Source organism: Hyperolius riggenbachi, chromosome 5 (assembly GCF_040937935.1).
Source record: "Hyperolius riggenbachi isolate aHypRig1 chromosome 5, aHypRig1.pri, whole genome shotgun sequence".
NCBI lineage: Eukaryota > Metazoa > Chordata > Amphibia > Anura > Hyperoliidae > Hyperolius > Hyperolius riggenbachi.
In genome coordinates, this window is record NC_090650.1 from 322,609,644 (window position 1) to 322,629,400 (window position 19,757).

The window sequence follows — 19,757 nt, forward strand, 5'->3', positions numbered from 1 at the left end:
CAACCCATATATATTCCATACTGGCAAATTTGGCTAGTTGATTACCAAACTGATAGGTTAATTTATAGGTTGGTTGAGGGTTATCTACATTTATTGATCTCTGCTTTATTGGCGTCCCATTCCCACAGTAGCCACTAAGTGTTCCCTCAGTTTCATAGTTTCAGGAAAAGACTTCCGTCTCCAGTCCGCCAGGGCTGTGGCTAAAGTGAGCAGGGTGACAGTGATTTGAAGGTCACTGCATTCAGGTAAACATGCCCATATACTACGTGATAAGATCATGTATAACATAAATATCTCTCACTTATCTATCATTTACTTGTGTTACCATTTGCACCACCTTGCACTGTTGGATATTGGATATTGGACAAGCACCCAAGACAAATATCAGATTTAGTTTTTTCTGATTAAAAAAGTAAAAAAAAAAAAAAAGATTTTTTTTTTTATAACAAACCCTAATAAAGAAACCAAAGCTAAGAGTAAAGATTCTATGGTAGACTAAAGAAAAGCTAAAGTAAAAATGATAGTACAACAAACTTTTCCATATTCAGTAATTTTACTTTTAATATTTTCAGATTGTGCTTAGCTGGGATGGGATGAATGGTCGCCTTGTTGCAGATGGGCTAAAAACTCGAAAGGGAAGTGCGAAGATGCAGATCAGCTTGGATGCTCTGACAAAGGTCTACCTCGGCGGAGTGCCAAGACTCAAAATACAGGTAATGAATGGTGTATACTGCATACCGACGCATTTCATAATATTGAATTCATCATTGTTAAAGCACAACTGACTAAATTATTTTCTATTTAGATATGGTGGAAAGGGCTTAGGGTCCAATATGAAAGGTTTTCCTTCACTTCAGTTCCTTTAGATCCACATGGTTTTCCAGGACTTTAACATGAACAATGGTGGTGCCAGCGACAGGAAATCTTGTTATTAGTTCCTACCTGTGTGTGTTGGACAGTTTAACCCACTTTATGACAGGCAGGATATGAGGAAAGTGGAGAAACAGAGGGCAGTAATTAATACATCTTTAGTAAGCTTTTCGACTCTATCTGAAACACAATTTTATATTGGAGTAGGATTTAAAGTATAAAACACCTCCATATTTAAAGTAAATCTTCCCATTCTGTATAACATTACAGTACAGATACAGTACAGATACTAATACATGGCACATGATTTAATGCGTACCAGATAGCTCAGGTAATTTCTGACTTCTCATTAGTGTGTCCCGAGACCCCCCCGCCCCCCCCCCCCCCTTCCCGGATAGCCCAGTACTCTGGCCAAGTCACGCTTCGTCACACATGTGCCCCATTCAGGCTCCTGTGGCTGGCAGCATACAGCTCCTGTACGGCTCATGAGGCTTTACGCGTACGTTTTTACGCGTGTGTACATACTTGTACGCATGCTGTAATGCGTTTTCTTTTTACGCGTATATTGCCGTTTTACGCATGCGTCTATGCGTACGTCATGAGGTCATCATGACGTTCCAGGAAGTGTTTTTGGCATGGCACATGGGGAAGGAGCTGCAGTTCCCCATCAGGTCCTCTACAGTATGTCAGTTAGAGGGAGGAGGTAAGAATATTTTCAAATTCTTAAGACAGAGTGTGATTGGTCCTGTGGTATAGTGGGTGTAACTTTATAGGCTGCCTCGCAGTTCCACATCAGGTCCTCCATGTTCTCTCTGCGTCCCGATTGGTTGAAGACTTGTATATATAAGAGTGGTAAATGTGTTGTATTTCAGAGAGAGCCTGATACAGCTTGAGGAAGGACCTTGTCCGAAACAGCGTCTGTCGCTGTTATGGCTATCTCTTTGTCTTTTTAAAACAATAAAAGAGCTATAGATTACTGACGTGGTGCTGTGGACTTCTCGTGTTGGACTTTATTTGACCCACTCAGGGCTACTGGGTCTATCCACTCTAGCACACGTCTGTCCCCATTGGAGTGCTAGTCTATCCGGTTCCTAATTTATATATAGACATCAGATGGGCAGAGCAAACTGTTAAAGCCAGTCAAAAGAAATGGAAAAATGATTAATAAATGAACAGTAATAACTGATATAACTTGAAGTGGGGAATGCTTTATTAAATGCATCATGGAGCTATTCATTGTTAATTGACTGGCCTGGAATTAGTCGACTGTGGCCACAGCAGGGGGTGGATGGGTGGAATCGTCTGTAACAAGGCAAAAAAATCTGTTTAAAATGAATATGTGTTACTAATTAGGCACATGTATTTTAGGGTATGCCGAAGAAGAGCTTTGTTGGATGCCTAAAAGACGTGAAGATCAATGAGGTTCCCCTGGATAAACCATCGCGCACGGCTGGCGTGGCTCCTTGTTATGAAGGTTCCTTGGAGTCGGGAATGTATTTTGCAGAAGAGGCAGGACACCTAGTTGTAGGTAGGTAATATCGCCGAAGGAGATCATCATTTTGTTCTACTTTTACAAGATCCAAATAACATCTTCATTTTTTTTTTTTAAAGATGCTTCTTTGGACCCTGGACTTGAATTTGAAATTTCTTTTGAAATTCGACCACAAGAGCTGTCCACTGTGTTGTTACATTTGGGGGAGAAGACTGACAACAGACTGAGCCTCTACATGGATAATGGGAAGGTAAGAAGACCTCTAAACATGAAATACATACAGTATAAAGCAGGCCATCTAGCGATTATTGCCGGCCAGCTCGACCATCCGATTCAAACATTTTTTTGAATCGGATGAAAATTGGTGCCGCAACAAGCATGCTAGATTGACAGTTTGATTTGGTAAGCTGGAAAATCTTGGTCCTACATGGTCGATCAGTTGTGCGTCAGTAAAAGCATGCGATATCACAATGAACGAGACAGATTCTTCAGCAATTGTTTTCCCCAAATGTAAATGTCTCCCTCTCTGCATTTTAAGTGGAATGAAGCCTATAGGGCACATGTGTCAAACTCTGGCCCGCGGGCCAAATTTGGCCCGCAGTGCCCAAAAAACTGGCCCGCCAGTGCTTTCTGCACATTACATTGTATATGGCCCGCGGTGCTTTAAACAATGGCCCGCAAGAGGATCGTCATGGTCCGCGGCAACGCTCGCAACTCGGCCCCTCCCATCTGTTGTCTTTGGGTGGCCAGCCCTCCTCCTCATGCAAGTGATAGAGCGTTGCTACGTTCTATCACGCTCTAGCTTCGTGCCTCGCCTCCCAATGCCATTTGTTCATCGCGGAGCTGTCAATTAGGCAGCGTCTTTCCCGCTTCCTTCACCTCCTCTTTCATCCTTTCTGGCCGCTGTACTCTCCATGGTGGCGAGCGGCTGCAGTTCTTTAGTTTGCACACCAGCGTGACCCCCGCACACAGGAGAGTGGTGTGTGCCTGCCTGCTAGTGGCGTATACAGCAAGTTCCTGTATATGCGCGCTAGCAGCCAGGGACACACCGCTCTCCTGTGGCTGTGTCATTCTTCAGTGCAAGGGTCACGCTGGTGTGCAGACTGAAGAACTGCCAGGCAGGGTTTCAATGTCAACCAGTGGAGGTGAGGAAGGGAAGGGTGGTGGAAAGGGGGCACAGGCTGTCTGGCTTTCTATAGGGAGCACCTACTATGCCTGGCTACCTATACAGGGGCAACTGCTATGCCTGGCTACCTATACAGGGGCAACTGCTATGCCTGGCTCCCTATACAGGGGCAACTGCTATGCCTGGCTCCCTATACAGGGGCAACTGCTATGCCTGGCTACCTATACAGGGGCAACTGCTATGTCTGGCTACCTATACTGGGGTACCTGCTATGTCTAGCTACCTATACTGGGCACCTGCTATGGCTGGTTACCTATACTGGGGCACCTGCTATGTCTGGCTACCTATACTGGGCACCTGCTATGCCTGGCTACCTATACAGGGGCAACTGCTATGCCTGGCTACCTATACAGGGGCAACTGCTATGCCTGACTCCCTATACAGGGGCAACTGCTATGCCTGGCTACCTATACAGGGGCAACTGCTATGTCTTACTACCTATACTGGGGTACCTGCTATGTCTAGCTACCTATACTGGGCACCTGCTATGGCTGGTTACCTATACTAGGGCACCTGCTATGTTTGGCTACCTATACTGGGCACTTGCTATGCCTGGCTACCTATACAAGGGCAACTGCTATGACTGGCTACCTATACTGGGGCACCTGATATGCCTGGCTACCTAAACTGGGGCACCTGATATGCCTAGCTACCTAAACTTGGGCACCTGCTATGCCTGGCTACCTAAACTTGGGCACCTTGTATGCCTGGCTACCTATACTGGGGCACCTGATATGCATGGCTACCTAAACTGGGGCACCTGCTTATGCCTGGCTACCTATACTGGGGCAACTGTTATGCCTGGCTACCTAAACTAGGGCACCTGCTATTCCTGGCTACCTATACTAGGGCACCTGCTAAGCCTAGCTACCTATTCTGGGGCTCATGTGCCTGCTACCTATACTGGAGGCACATACCTGGCTAACCTACATACTGGGGACACCTATGCCTAGCTATCTATTCTGAAGGCACCTATTCTTGGCTACCTATATTGGGGCAACTATACCTGGCTTCCTATATAAGGGTTGCCTATACCTGGCTACCTACCTACAATGAGGATGTATTTTGTTTGTTGGCTGTAACAATGTGGCTATCACGTGCAGTGCAAATTGTGGGGTGTTATGCGATCATTCCAAATGGGGGGGGGGGGTTGTTGGCCCTCGACCTAGTCTAAATTTTACATTTCGGCCCTCCGTCTATTTGAGGTTGACACCCCTGCTATAGGGTGAGGCTTCACTCCAGTTTTCCTTGCATTATCATACCCCTCTCAGCTCATCACAGATCCTTCAGCGACCAAAAATGTGAGGTGTCAGCTTGAGCCACTTGCTTCAGAGTTTCAGACCAGATAGGCAGGATACACAAGGGAAAGGAGTTTGTAACTATCTTGCTGTTGAATTAGAATCTCTACCACATGTATACTTTACTTTATATATAGGAGTACTGTCTGCTTTAGTTTGTGCCCAATGATAGGCTTTACAAATGAAGGAGCTGCATATTAATAAGATTTCCTTCTTGTTTCTTCAGGTGACCTTGTCTTTGAATAATGGTGCTAGTGATCGCCAGGCCTCTGTTATCCCTGCAGGACTGTTATGTGATGGGAAATGGCACACTATAAAAGGTGATCACAATATCCAACAATCAGCATGCTTCTGTTTACTTATAAGCATATACACACTACCAAACAAATAGAAGATTTATGTGTTAGGTGAGGAAATACTGTTAGGGCCCTTCCTTGTTGAAAATCGCAATCATGGTACGCTGCAATCGTGATTTGAACTTGTTTAAGAAATTACGGGTGTGATCAGTGGGCATGATTACGATTCCCGATATGTAGAAAGAAAAATCTGCAGGATGTTTTTCAAATGGAAGACTGCATAGCACTGCGCTTGCTATGCAATTTTCACGCACCACCATTCATTTAACATGATCACCAGTACAGAAAAAATGCAGCAGGCACTACATTCGCAATTAAAACCAGGTTGCACTACTCTACTATGTTAATTACTGTGTCCTTGCAATAGGCAAAATGTATGCGCTTTGAAAGTCACATTGAAGTGCATGCAGTGTTGAAGGATCCTTAGTCTGGTTTTATAGTACAATGGGTTTGATTCACTATTCAATATCAAAATTGCAGATAGTGCACGTAAGTTTACCATTGTCTATGCAAGCAACGTAATGTAGGTTCTACAGCAGGGGTGCCCACACTTTTTCGGCTCGCGAGCTACTTTTAAATTTGCCGAGGCCAGGAGATCTACCAACGACCCAAATGCTAAGAATGCCACCCCCCCCCTCCGGCGTAGGTTAGCCAGGTGTATGTGCCTGCAGCATAGGTTCCGTGCCCTCAGTATAGGTTAGCCTGGTATATGGGCCCTCAGTATAGGTCAGCCTGGTATACGGGCCCTCAGTATAGGTCAGCCAGGTATATGGGCCCTCAGTGTAGATTAGCCAGGTATATGGGCCCTCAGTGTAGGTTAGCCAGGTATATGGGCCCCCAGTGTAGGTTAGCCAGGCATATGGGCCCCCAGTGTAGGTTAGTGAAAGGTTGTAATAATGTGCTGCTTAAACCACCCTGATATTAAACAATGTACAGCACATCAAATTTTCATTTTGTCTTCTGTCTGGCCATAACCACATTAGTGTGCCATACAGCAGACAAACCTGTATTTGAATACCCACTTGGTATATTACCATACAAGCCACTGTGACAGAGATCTGAAGACTCAGACCTATTCATGCATTGTTGTTAAGAACCTGGTCTATTGAAAATTAACACATGTAACAACACCTACCTCTGCCAATCCGTACAGAAAAACAAACCCTATTGTCTAAGCTGTCTGTACTATTATCCTTGCCGTCTGTACTATTGTCTGAAATAAGTCACATGGGCACTCTGGTGCAATCTGGTTTTCCCCCCATCATCAGTGTGTATATAAGATTCAGTTGTAAATAAAGATTTCAGATGCTGTTCCACCAACTTAAGTGTTCGTGGTCCGTGTCTCCCAGCTGGAGAGAGGGTATTCACTTAGAAGGGGGTAATTTTACCTGGGTTGCAGATCTGGGATCTGCTAAATCATCTTGTAGCTGCCTCCAAGGAAATTGAGCTAACAGTTAGCCAGGCATATGGGCCCCCAGTGTAGGTTAGCCTGGCATATGGGCCCCCAGTGTAGGTTAGCCTGGCATATGGGCCCCCAGTGTAGGTTAGCCTGGCATATGGGCCCCCAGTGTAGGTTAGCCTGGCATATGGGCCCCCAGTGTAGGTTAGCCTGGCATATGGGTCCCCAGTGTAGATTAGCCTGGCATATGGGCCCCCAGTGTAGGTTAGCCTGGCATATGGGCCCCCAGTGTAGGTTAGCCAGGTATAGGGGCCCCCAGTGTAGGTTAGCCAGGTATAGGGGCCCCCAGTGTAGGTTAGCCAGGTATAGGGGCCCCCAGTGTAGGTTAGCCAGGTATAGGAGCCCCCAGTGTAGGTTAGTCAGGTATAGGGGCCCCCAGTGTAAGCTTAGCCAGGTATAGGGGTCCCCAGTGTAGGTTAGCCAGGTATAGGGGTCCCCAGTGTAGGTTAGCCAGGTATAGGGGTCCCCAGGGTAGGTTAGCCAGGTATAGGGGTCCCCAGTGTAGCTTAGCCAGGTATAGGTACCTGCAGCGTAGGTTAGCCAGGGTCCTCTGGACTCTTGGAACCTCAAACTCCGGCAGGCAGGCCCCTCACCAATAAGAATGTCGGGGAGAAGACGGCAAGACGCGGCGAGGAGAGAGGCGGCGCAGCCGCTATGTCATGGCTGGGGGCGGCGCTGGGCATGTTACAAGCACGCACGTTGCAGGCTGCCCGGCGCCACCCCCAGCCATGACGTAGCGGCCGCGCCGCCTCTCTCCTCCCTCTCTGCTTGCCGCGTCTTCTGACTCTTCTCCCCTGCTGGCTGCAAAATTTAAAGAGACGCGGCCAAGAGGCCGCGATCTACCAAGAAGGCGGTCGCGATCTACCGGTAGATTGCGATCGACGTATTGGGCAGCCCTGTTCTACAGATTGCGCAACTCATGTTATGTTCACAGTGCGCGTGTTGCTTCTATAGCGTGTGTTATGCAAATAGCATACAAAAGTAAAGTTCATGTTGTGTACACAACACGAACACGCTTTGCATGTGTGCAATATATTTTTAAAAATGGTAACATTTTAAGGATACACGAGGTTACATGTGACATGGTGAGATAGACATGTGGATATACAGTGCCAAACACACGAATAACTATTTTGTGTTCCTTTTTTCTTTTTCTGCCTAAGAGTTAAAAATCAGGAATCCAAGTGGCGGGTTGGACTATAGCATAACACTCACTGAGAACGAATAACAGCCATAAACTCTTTCCTGTCAGAAAATGGCTTCTAAAGCCTAGTACTCAACGCCCGGCAGGTCCTGCGATGTCCTCTTGATGATGTTTGTCAAGTGACGCTTCTTCCTGCCGGCGGGTATGCACGACGTCACGCGGCACTTCACATCGGGAGGGAACATGACTTTAAGCGAATGCAATAATTTGTGCGGGAGTTGTCGGGGATCTTAGTAATCCGACTTGTCGTGATGGTCATTATTGCGGCGCGATGCTAATTGACGTTTGCGTGGTTGTGTGCCTGTACCCACATTGTGAAATCGCGGAAACGACCGCTGGGTACATAGCTATAGAGCAGGAAAGAGATAAAAATGATCAATGTCTCATAGATTTTAATTCTGGAATACTTCAATAAATGTGTCATTGAGCAGAGATAATGAAACAGTAACAAACTTTAAAGGCAGCCATACACTGGTCGATGTGCCATCAGATCGACCAGCTGACAGATCCCTATCTGATCGAATCTGATCAGATAGGGATCGTATGGCTGCCTTTACTGCAAACAGATTGTGAATCGATTTCAGCCTGAAACCGATCACAATCTGTTCAGCTGCTCCTGCCGCCTGTCCCCCCCCTCCGCGCATACATTACCTGATGCGGGCTCCCGGGCGTCTTCTCCGCATCTTCTCAGCGCTGCACCCGCTCCATCCCGGCGCTTCCTGTGTCACTCCGTGACCAGGAAGTTCAAATAGAGCGCCCTCTATTTGAACTTCCTGGGTCACTGCAGTGACCCAGGAAGCGCCGGGATGGAGCGGGTGCAGCGCTGAGAAGATGCGGAGAAGACGCCTGGGAGCCCGCATCAGGTAATGTATTTTTCATCGGATCGGCCGCCGCTAGCGACGCGCACTTTACCTGCGGGTGATCGAGGGTAATTTCCCGCACGGCGCGATCGACAGACCGATCCGATTTCGGGAGGAAATCGGATCGTCGGCGGCGTTTACCGCGAACGATTGGCAGCAGATTCGATCCCAGGATCGAATCTGCTGTCGAAACGGCCGGGAATCGGGCCAGTGTATGGCCACCTTAAAAGTAGATGTAAAAATAAAATGTAACTGTGGACATCTAAAACAATCATTTTTAGGAGAAGGAGGATAGATACGATTGCTTATCTCATCAGTTTATTTTCACCTCGTGTTTCCTTTAACATTGTTTCCTTAATCAAATACATTGACTGATAGACTGATTTTATTGCATCTTGCTTGCCAGTGTCTAAAGGACTAAAAACACATACCTATGTGTATTGTGATGAAATATTTAATGGCGCCTCCCAGTGCCTGCAGACTGCCAGTTACTGACAATTACTGCTTTGCTGGATTTATCTCCCTAATTAGCTCTGCAGAATAAATCTCTGCCAAGACAGAAATTAGTTCACTAAGCAGCAGAAACCCTCAAACGTTATGTTTGTATTGTATAGGCTATAGTATTTTCCAGTGCTTAGCAGTTATTGTTAATGTCACACATTTGATTTATATTGGCAGACGCATTAAACAATTATGAGGTGAAGAAACATAATTATTAATACCGACTTTGTTTTTCAGTGAGTCAGAAGAGAAGTTCCGTTCATCTTTCTATAGACAATGAAGCCAAGCAGACAGCCGGCCCCAACTCTGCACTACGAACAGGCTCTAATGTTCCTCTGATTATTGGAGGAATCCCAGGTAATGACAGCACACTGGCAGCGTAGTGTACTGCATCCTCTGCTGAATGGAAGTCAGCAGCTGTTACTTACAACTCTCCTTGCAGCAGTGTGCTATACAATCAGCAGGCAGCTCAGGGGAATCAGATGGGCTTTCATGTACAGAAGCAGGAAGAGGCACAAAAGGCACTGAAAAGGGCATCAGTGGCTTCTGAATGATTTGCTTTGGAATTCCACAGCTGGGCACTAGGGATGGTCAACGAGATGTTGTTACTGCATTTGATTGATCCATTTTCAAGTGGCACAAATTTGCATCAATTAAAATAAAATTTGCATCAATTCAGAATTGTTTGCATTTCAATGGCCATCTGTACTGGGCACCAATGCAGAAGAAGGAGGGGGAGGGGGGGAACAGAATCAATGTTTACATTAAAATGCATACCGGTACTTGCTTGCCAAAATCTTCTTTTCTTCTGGCCCTAACCCTCATTTTTCCTACTATTCATAGTCTAACAATGCAGCATGTCCAGGTGTCACTCTGCCCCTCTCCCCCCAACATGACTGATCCCCCGAAACGTTAGCATTCCTCATTAGCGCTACCCTGATTTGTGGCATAGACAACTTTGTGGGTTTATCCATACACTCTTGTTTGCTATGTGCGCTTGCATGCTCTGACACATGCCTTGTCACATCTATGTCTGCGTATAGAACCTGCATTAAAGGACCACTAAATCGTAAAATGTACAATATATGTAAACATACACAAATAAGAAGTACATTTCTTCCAGAGTAAAATGAGCCATAAATTACTTTTCTCCTATGTTGCTGTCACTTACAGCAGGTAGTAGAAATCTGACAGAACCAACAGGTGTTCGACTAGCCCATCTCCTTATGGGGGATTCTCAGGGTTTTGTTTATTTTCAAAGCACTTAGTGAATGGCAGTTGCTCCGTCCAACTGCCAAAAAACTGTGTAGCGAGCAGGGAGGCTGGCCAGCATCATTGTATAAATCCTTTCCAGGTAGTGTGTAAAAAATAAGATCCTTGCTGAGAATCCCCCATGAAGAGATGGACTAGTCCAAAACCTGTTGGTTTTGTCAGATTTCTACTTCCTACTGTAAGTGACAGCAACATAGGAAAAAAGTATTTTATAGCTCATTTTACTTTGCAAGAAAAATACTTCTTATTTGAATATGTTTATACGCATTTTACATTTTACAATTTTTTGCGAAAGTGGTCCTTTAACTACCAATTGTTACATAGCTATTCTGCTAAGCAGCATTACTACACCATATGACTATATGGACCACTTATTTCTAATTTTTTACTTTTTTATGGCCAGCAAGATTGTTTCCCTTTTTTGCATATACCAGCTTGCATTTGTAATCTTATGTACCTTACATGCATGTTAAATAAATTTTAATCTATTGTTGCATTGGCAGTAAATGTCTATATACTGTATGACACCATGATAGGCCCATATGCAATTAGCTTTCTCCTGAGTTTTCTCCTCGGAGATAGTTTTTCATCTTCTCTTTGAAATAACTTTTCAGAACTTTTCAATGTAAAAAGTACCAAAATGTGGGTGAAAAAGTGAAAAAGTTATCTGCATATAGGTCCTTAGCCCATATGCAATTAACTTTTTCTCTTGTGTTTTCTCCTAGGTGATATTTTCACAACTTGTCAATAAAATGCCTTTTAAAGGGAACCAGAGAGGAAGGAGACTTGAAAAAAGAAAAAAGATTTCATACCTACCTGGGGCTTCCTCCAGCCCCATAAGCCTGGATCGCTCCCACGCCGCAATCCTCTGCTTCCTGGATCTGCCGGTACCGGGTCCTGTCACTTCCGGCGGACGCGGCCAATTGTCCGCATGATCAGGGGCTCCCTCCATATCCTTACGCGTGCGGCTGCGCAGTATGCAGCCGCACGTGTAAGGGTATGCTGGGAGCCTCTGTGATGCGGACAATTGGCCGCGTGCTTCGGCCGACTGGCTGAAAGTACGGGACCCGGTACCGCCGGATACAGGAAGCAGAGGACGGCGGCGTGGGAGCGATCCAGGCTTATGGGGCTGGAGGAAGCCCCAGTTATGTATAAAATCTTTTAGCTTCTTAATATCTGGTTCTCTTTAAACTACCAGCAAACAACAACAACAAAAGAACTTTCAAAATGATTTTTATAGTACCTTTTGACCTATTTTTTGGTACTTTTTTTTAGTGCTCAAAGGTTATTTTAAAGAGACACCGAGCACTTCCTAAAAATGAAATTTCCACTTACCTGGAGCTTCCTCCAGCCCACCGTAGGCCACAAGGTCCCCCGGCATCGTCCTGGCTCCTCTCCCGGTCCCCGGCTGGCTGCTCCGTTAGCAGACGACTTCGGCCTGAAGTCGTCCGGTCTGGTTCCCTCTTCCTGATGAACGTACTCATGCCGACCGCTATACGTCATCACGCTGGCCGGCATGAGAGTCCTGCGCATGTGCGGTTCTCTAATATTGAATCACGCATGCTTAGAACGCTCACGGCGGTCGGCGTGATGACTCTGGGACCTTGTGGCCTACGGTGGGCTGGAGGAAGCCCCAGGTAAGTGAAAATTTCATTTTTAGGAAGTGCTCGGTGTCTCTTTAAAGAGAAGTTGAAAAATTATCTCCTAGGAGAAAACTTAGGAGAAAACATGAAATGCATATGGCCCCTTGACCCTTAATTAATTCACTTTTTCTCCCAAGTTTTCTCCTACGTGACATTTTTACATCTTATCAACAAAATGCCCTTTAGCCGCCAGCAAGCAAGAAAATACTCAGAATTATTATGACAGCACTTTTTCACCTACTTTTTGGTACTTTTTCAATTGCAAAGTGCTGAAAAGTTATTTTAAACAGAAGATGAAAAATTATCTCCTAGGAAAAAACTCAGGAGAAAAAGTGAACTGCATACAAAACAGGGCCAGTTTCAGGGGGCCCTGGGGCAAACTGAAGTGGGGGGGGGGGGGGGGGCTGCCCGAGACGCAACAAACCCCCCACCCCCTGGTGGCCATTACACGACTGCTCCCTGGGTCCCTGTGAGTGTAATAGCTCCAGTACGTACTTATCCTTCCTAGTGGGTGGGCGGCGGCTGCACAGTCCGTGTACTCTGAGGCACGCTGTCTCCCTCCAACTCTATGACCCGGCGCGTGTTTACACATAACGCACCGGGTCATAGAGAAGGAGGCAGACAGCATGCTTTAGAGTGCACGGATTGTGCAGCCGCTGCCCGCCTGCCGGGACGGATAAGTAATTACCGGGATTATTACACTCACAGGGACCCGGAGAGCAGTGTGACTGAGGGAAGCGCAGCATTTGGCAGGGTCGGAGGTGTGGGGCCCCTGCAGAGGTCGGGCCCCGGGGCAATTGCCTCTATGGCAGCGCCGGCCCTGCATACTACTCTTTCCCCAAAAATAAGACAGTGCCCATATGCATTACACTTTCTCTCCTGAGTTTTCCCATTGGTAATAATTTTTAATCTTCTCTTTAAAATACATTTTCTGCATTTTGCAATTCAAAAAAGTGCCAAAAGTAGTAGAAAAAGTACTATCAAAATTATTTTGTATATTTTCTTGCTTGCTGGGGGTTTAAAGGGCATTTTTAACCCTCTGGGCGATACAATTACATCGCCCAGGAGGGGGCACAGCATTTTTTTTTAAATTCTTAATTTTTTAAATCATGTAGCGAGCCCTGGGCTCGCTACATGATAGCCGCTGTGCAGCGACATCCCCCCACCCACTCCGATCGCCTTCGGCGATCAGAGTAAGCAGGAAATCCCGTTCAGAACGGGATTTCCTGCTGGGTTTCCCCCGGTCGCCATAGCGACGGGGCAGGATGACGTCATAAACGTCGTGACGTCAGAGGGAGTCCCGATCCACCCCTCAGCGCTGCCTGGCACTAATTGGCCAGGCTGCGCAAGGGGTCAGGGGGGGGTGCTGCGCGGCACGGCGGGTAGCGGTGGATCGGCGGCGAGCGGCGGCGAACGGAAGTTACACGCAGCTAGCAAAGTGCTAGCTGCGTGTAACAAAAAAAAATTATGCAAATTGGCCCACCGGGGCCTGAGAACTCCTCCTGCGTGATATACCCCGAGCTCAGCTCGGGATTATAGCCCAGGAGGTTAATGACCAGGTGTGAAAATATCAACTTGCAGAAAACTCAAAAGACGTGAATTGCATATGGTCCTGGTCTTATTTTGATTTTTGCTCCAAGGATGCACAAGGGGCAGGTCGTATTTTCAGGGAAACACTGGCCCATATTCAATTTACTTTTAAGTTTTATCCTAGGTGATAATTTTTAATTTCCCTTTAAAATTACTTTTCAGCATTTCATAATTACAAAAATTACAAAAATATAATAAAAGTAGTAGAAGATGTACTATCAACATGATTTTGTATATTTTCTTGCTTACTGTTGGTTTAAAGGGCATTTTATTGACAAGGTGTGAAAATATCAACTTGGAGAAAACAATGGTGAAAAAACTACCAGGAGAAAGTCCTCTAATAATTTCGATAGTGTACTGTGTTAGAGAGCAAGCGGCTGAGCACATCCAGTTAAAACGCCATTTTATTGAATCATATAGATCATACCAACAGAATGGATACAGTCCACACATGGAGAGACAGGGTTAAAGCATGCAAGGGTCGACAGCCGTTTCCCACCCACACAAAATTATTCAATAAAATGGCGTTTTAACTGGATGTGCTCAGCCGCTTGCTTTCTTACACAGTACATTTATGGAGTTTATTGGAGCTTAGAGCACTTCAGTGAGCCAGCTTTGTGAATCCTGTGCGCTGCTTCCTTGTCTATTTAATAATTTTGATAGTAGTTGTTCAACAACTTTTTGGTACTTTTTCAATTGCAGAGTGCTGAAAAGTTATTTTAAAGAGAAGACGAAAAATTATCTCCTAGGAGAAAAATAAGGAGAAAAGTGAATTGCATATGGGCCACTGTACCTGAATACATAACTATTGAGCATACATTTGGTGTGCAGTCTATTTTTGGTATATATTTATTCACCCAGTGCAACGCCACTGTTTTAGCTTCCCATATCCTTATGGTGTGCATGCCTTCCATTGATTCTAATTACGAAACACATGGGCATCCGAATGACATTTCTGTTGCAATAACTCATCTCTGCTGTAATGTGTGCTGGTTGCAGGTTTATTTTCCTGGACCTCGCTCTTGTACTTCACAGGCTTTGTTCTTTATCACAGCACTCACAAGTCATTTTGTTTATCTACAGCTGCCTTGGAAACACCATGGCTTCCTGTGAAGAGATCCTTTGCTGGCTGCATGAGGAACCTGAAAATCAATAATAAAGACATCATCCTCAAAAACATTTCTGAAGTTCATGGTGCTATCAGCCTAAGCCGATGTCCCGCTGTGTAACGCTCTTGTCGAAGTCACGTATCACTCGCCAGGGGACGTCCATCGATATGGATCTATCCAGAACTGCTGCACGCACATGCTCCCACATTAAATACCTGCTCTAAGTTTTGAAAATGGACTTTCGGAACTCTAAATGCTTCTAATCTTCTCATTTGCAGTTTGTCGAAATGTAAATGTAACCCAAACTGCGACTACCTCAATCGTTGGAGCTGTTATCTGCTGCCAAAATGGTGCTTTGTGGGAGAATACGCTGTGCAGCTTTCATAGATTATATGGTGTTGGAAGAAAAATATCACGATCAAATCGTTAATTTCACAGACTCCTGTGGCTGCTGCCTTACTGTTGTCTACCGTATTATCCAAAAAGAAATTTGCTAATCCAAGGCCAGGACTTTGTGGTAACAGCGCATATATAGAAGCTGTTCCAACCGTACAACACTTCTCATACATTCCAACTTAAAAACATTTCTGTCACCTACAATGTAAATGGTTGTACATGAACACTTAACAATATGGCCAATAACTCAAACACTGATTTGCTAAAATTTTCAATGAATAAAGAATTTGAAGTGATAAACGATAATTGTAAATATGTAATTAGTAAGGTGTTATTAAGGCATATAGCTGGTGAATGTGCGTTGCAGCAACGTGCATGGTGTTAGTCTGCTGCAGTCTTATCCTGCTGCACCTGATCACACATTGGGATAGCTCAGTACTAGTTTCAGGCCCCTTTTACACTTACAGCATCGAATTGCATTCGCTTACCTACTGCACGGATTATGCAGCAATGAAAGTCTATGGCAACATGGTAAGTGTGCACAAGTGATCCCAGTAGTGGCATGCCTCACATGTGCAGAGCGACGGTAGACCAGTGACTTACTTCCTGTTCAGCAGGGATTACATCACTGAGCGGGGAGCAGCGCTACGCATTTTACCTTGCCAGAGCATAATGTGAAAGGGGACATCGTGATCACACCACACTAAGGCTTCAATTCATCAAGCATTCCGCAATGCAGAAAACTGCTGACTTTACTGAGCACTTCGGAAAATGTCAATTCATCAAGGCTGTTACCGCATGGAAAGCTGGAATTACCGAGCAGTGAGGTAAATTACTGACTTGTGCAGTAAATACCTCAACAAATGTCAGTAAATGTCAATTCATCAAGGTTTAAGCATTCTGTAATGTGTTCAATCATTATCGGCTGTTCTGAGGTTGCGATAACCAGCTTGGAAAGGCTTCTGTGTGGATATCCCTCTGACTGACAGCTGCAGAGAGCCAATAGGGACAGTTCTCTCTCTCCTGCAAGCCCCCTGTCTCTTCTATGATAGGAAGCACAGGCTTTGTGGGAGGGTCTAGTTTTCCTCCCCCCCCCCCCCCCAGAGAAAACCACACAATATGTTTTCCTGCCTCCATTCAGCAGTGTAACTGTGTAACCCCTTAAGTTCCTGTTTGAAGATGTGGAGATGCTAGTGGGTAATGTTTCTTGGCAGTTCATCTAAGCTGTGGCAAGTAAATACTGTAGAAGAGCAGATTCAGAGCGAGCAGAGGCAGTAAAACATGCACATCTACAGGGATGTCAGAGATGCCTCTTTTCTGTTGACATGCCCTCACTGCAGGAGAACAGCGTAAACACAGAGACGCACAGAACTGCTGTTACCACTTCAGTAAATTACCGAACATCTACCACACATGTGAAAATATTGATGAATTAGCACACACAAGTCTAAAATACCGAATGTGGTATTATAATGACTTGGTTTTTGTCATCGAACAGCCTTTGATGAATTGAAGCCTAAGTGTGAAAGGTCCAGTATCATGAGAAATTCAAATATAAAATATACATTTTTGCCTGATTAAAATACATTATAACGTGTTTTTTTATGTTCCTGTCACTTACAGCAAGTAATATAAACCTGACAGATTGGACAAGTTTTGGACTAGCCCTAACCTGAAGATGATTGAAAAATATTTAAAGATCTGCTTTATGGGTCAGTAGACTGTGTGGAAAGTGATTCAGGCAATGCGGAGGCAATGGAGAAATATACAATAGCTGTGACTGACAGTCCAGAGAAGGAGAATGGCTGCAGGCAAAATGAGACTCAGAAGTGGGCTGGGGTTGGTCACGTTCAGTCAGACAATAAGGATGTTGCTGTTGCTCTTTTTTTCTTCAAGCATCAGCAGCATCATAGTACAATTCCTCCACTGTATTGCTCGGCTTCATGAACTCACTCGTTATGTTGAGGTAATTACATTGCATCACAGACTGCTTGAATGAGAAATGACAAAGAAAGGGAAAAACAAAAAATAAGAATGCCGAAAGAGAATAAGTATATGTGATATGACTCTGCATCCAACAAAAACAAATGGGTAATGGGGGGGGGGGGGGGGGGGGGGGGGGTGTTGGTGTTTTGCTGTGTGTAGAGACCCCACTCATTCTGTTGTGTAGAGCATCTGTTCTTCAGTTTTCTGGTTTTTATTCTGTTTGAAGTGCTTTGATTGTATGTGCCTAATTTGTATTTCTAGTCATTGTCTTGGGCTTTGTTCTCTTATTTGTTTCTGTCTTTGTAAAATAGTTTTCATTCATTTCTTTATCGGGACCTGGGGCAAATCAGTGGTTTTGTGTTTGAAACAATTTGACATGACAGTAAGCTGTTACTCTGGCTTGAGATGTAGACAGAAAGCATATTGCTTGCTAGTACAATTGAGAGCAAGAAAAAAAATGTATAGCATTTATCTATAACCCTCTAAGGCCAATTAGCAAACATAATACCGTAATCAAGAGAAGAGTGCTCATATGGGTTAATAAGCTTAAAAAGTACTAGTCACATACCAATGGTTAGTGAAAAATATTGTACATTTTATTGTGGACTTGTCCAGTGACATAAAAGCTAATAAAAACTGTTAAAATCTCCTCCAAAACTGAATGTAATCAGAAACCTCTACAAACAATACCCAGATACATATAATGTCACAATAAAGGTCAGGCAGGGTATGGCAAAAATTGAGGGCCAGCAGCAGTGATAATTTACCTAAAAATGTCTGAAATGCACACAAACCAATCGAATTGTTTCAAAAACTGTACAAAATGCAGTGCTAAACTAACAAACAACTGTCCATACAAAAGTGTCCTGTGCAAAGAAAGATAAACGTGAAGCAATTGGCAGTACAAGCAGTACAGCACCTTATATTCATTGCACATTATCTTTACTGCTTTTATTGCCAATCTCCTCTCCAGGTTCCTCCCTCCCTCCTTCTCTATATTCCAAGTGATGCATAACTGAAATGTTACTTACCCCGGTCCCAACATTCCACTGATGAGATCTCCCTTCAGCCAGGGGCACCGCTAGCTATCTAATAATTGGGAGCACCTCTAGCTACTAAATACTGAGGGTAACTCTGGCTACCTAATACTAAGGGACAGCTAGCTGTGGTTATTTATGCAAGGCATGGAAAGTAGGGGAGAGGTGACAACTGGCCCAACCAGTTGTAGGTTTGAGGTGGACAAAATCTAGGGTGCCGGGACATTTGTGCCTAAAGGCTCCTGTGATGTAAATCTGGGCCTGAGCAGAATAAAGATGGATCAGTCATGCTCTTTCTATGTGATTTAATCATTATTATTATTGATTTATAAAGTGCCGACATATTTCGTGGTGCTCTACAAAGTAGAAAAACAAACAAGGGGTACATAATGATACAGACAATGTTATACATCAAATATGGACACTGATACAAAATACAGAACTGGTGGTTACAATGAGAGATGTAGCATGATGAATAAAATGCATAACAGAGTGCGAGCTATGAAATGAACAACAAAATCCAAGACACATAAGGGTGAGAGCGTGAGAGAGCCCTGCCCTTGTGAGCTTTCAATCCAATGGAATGGGGGGGGGGGGGGGGGGGGGGGGTTGGTGTTTTGCTGTGTGTAGAGACCCCACTCATTCTGTTGTGTAGCATCTGTTCTTCAGTTTTCTGGTTTTTATTCTGTTTGAAGTGCTTTGATTGTATGTGCCTAATTTGTATTTCTAGTCATTGTCTTGGGCTTTGTTCTCTTATTTGTTTCTGTCTTTGTAAAATAGTTTTCATTCATTTCTTTATCGGGACCTGGGGCAAATCAGTGGTTTTGTGTTTGAAACAATTTGACATGACAGTAAGCTGTTACTCTGGCTTGAGATGTAGACAGAAAGCATATTGCTTGCTAGTACAATTGAGAGCAAGAAAAAAAATGTATAGCATTTATCTATAACCCTCTAAGGCCAATTAGCAAACATAATACCGTAATCAAGAGAAGAGTGCTCATATGGGTTAATAAGCTTAAAAAGTACTAGTCACATACCAATGGTTAGTGAAAAATATTGTACATTTTATTGTGGACTTGTCCAGTGACATAAAAGCTAATAAAAACTGTTAAAATCTCCTCCAAAACTGAATGTAATCAGAAACCTCTACAAACAATACCCAGATACATATAATGTCACAATAAAGGTCAGGCAGGGTATGGCAAAAATTGAGGGCCAGCAGCAGTGATAATTTACCTAAAAATGTCTGAAATGCACACAAACCAATCGAATTGTTTCAAAAACTGTACAAAATGCAGTGCTAAACTAACAAACAACTGTCCATACAAAAGTGTCCTGTGCAAAGAAAGATAAACGTGAAGCAATTGGCAGTACAAGCAGTACAGCACCTTATATTCATTGCACATTATCTTTACTGCTTTTATTGCCAATCTCCTCTCCAGGTTCCTCCCTCCCTCCTTCTCTATATTCCAAGTGATGCATAACTGAAATGTTACTT

General features: G+C 44.4%; 1 protein-coding gene across 1 annotated transcript in view; it reads left to right on the top strand.

The window, feature by feature from the left end:
* Window positions 1-17,322, top strand: part of LOC137518877 (laminin subunit alpha-3-like) — a 303,606-nt gene extending 286,284 nt beyond the window's left edge. The window contains exons 72-77 of the mRNA XM_068237275.1: window positions 573-713; window positions 2,239-2,398; window positions 2,482-2,612; window positions 5,073-5,166; window positions 9,464-9,583; window positions 14,815-17,322. Coding sequence (XP_068093376.1) covers window positions 573-713; window positions 2,239-2,398; window positions 2,482-2,612; window positions 5,073-5,166; window positions 9,464-9,583; window positions 14,815-14,960 — 792 coding nt within the window. The 3' untranslated portion in view covers window positions 14,961-17,322. The remainder of the gene's footprint in view (window positions 1-572; window positions 714-2,238; window positions 2,399-2,481; window positions 2,613-5,072; window positions 5,167-9,463; window positions 9,584-14,814) is intronic.
* Window positions 17,323-19,757: the final 2,435 nt, after the last annotated feature.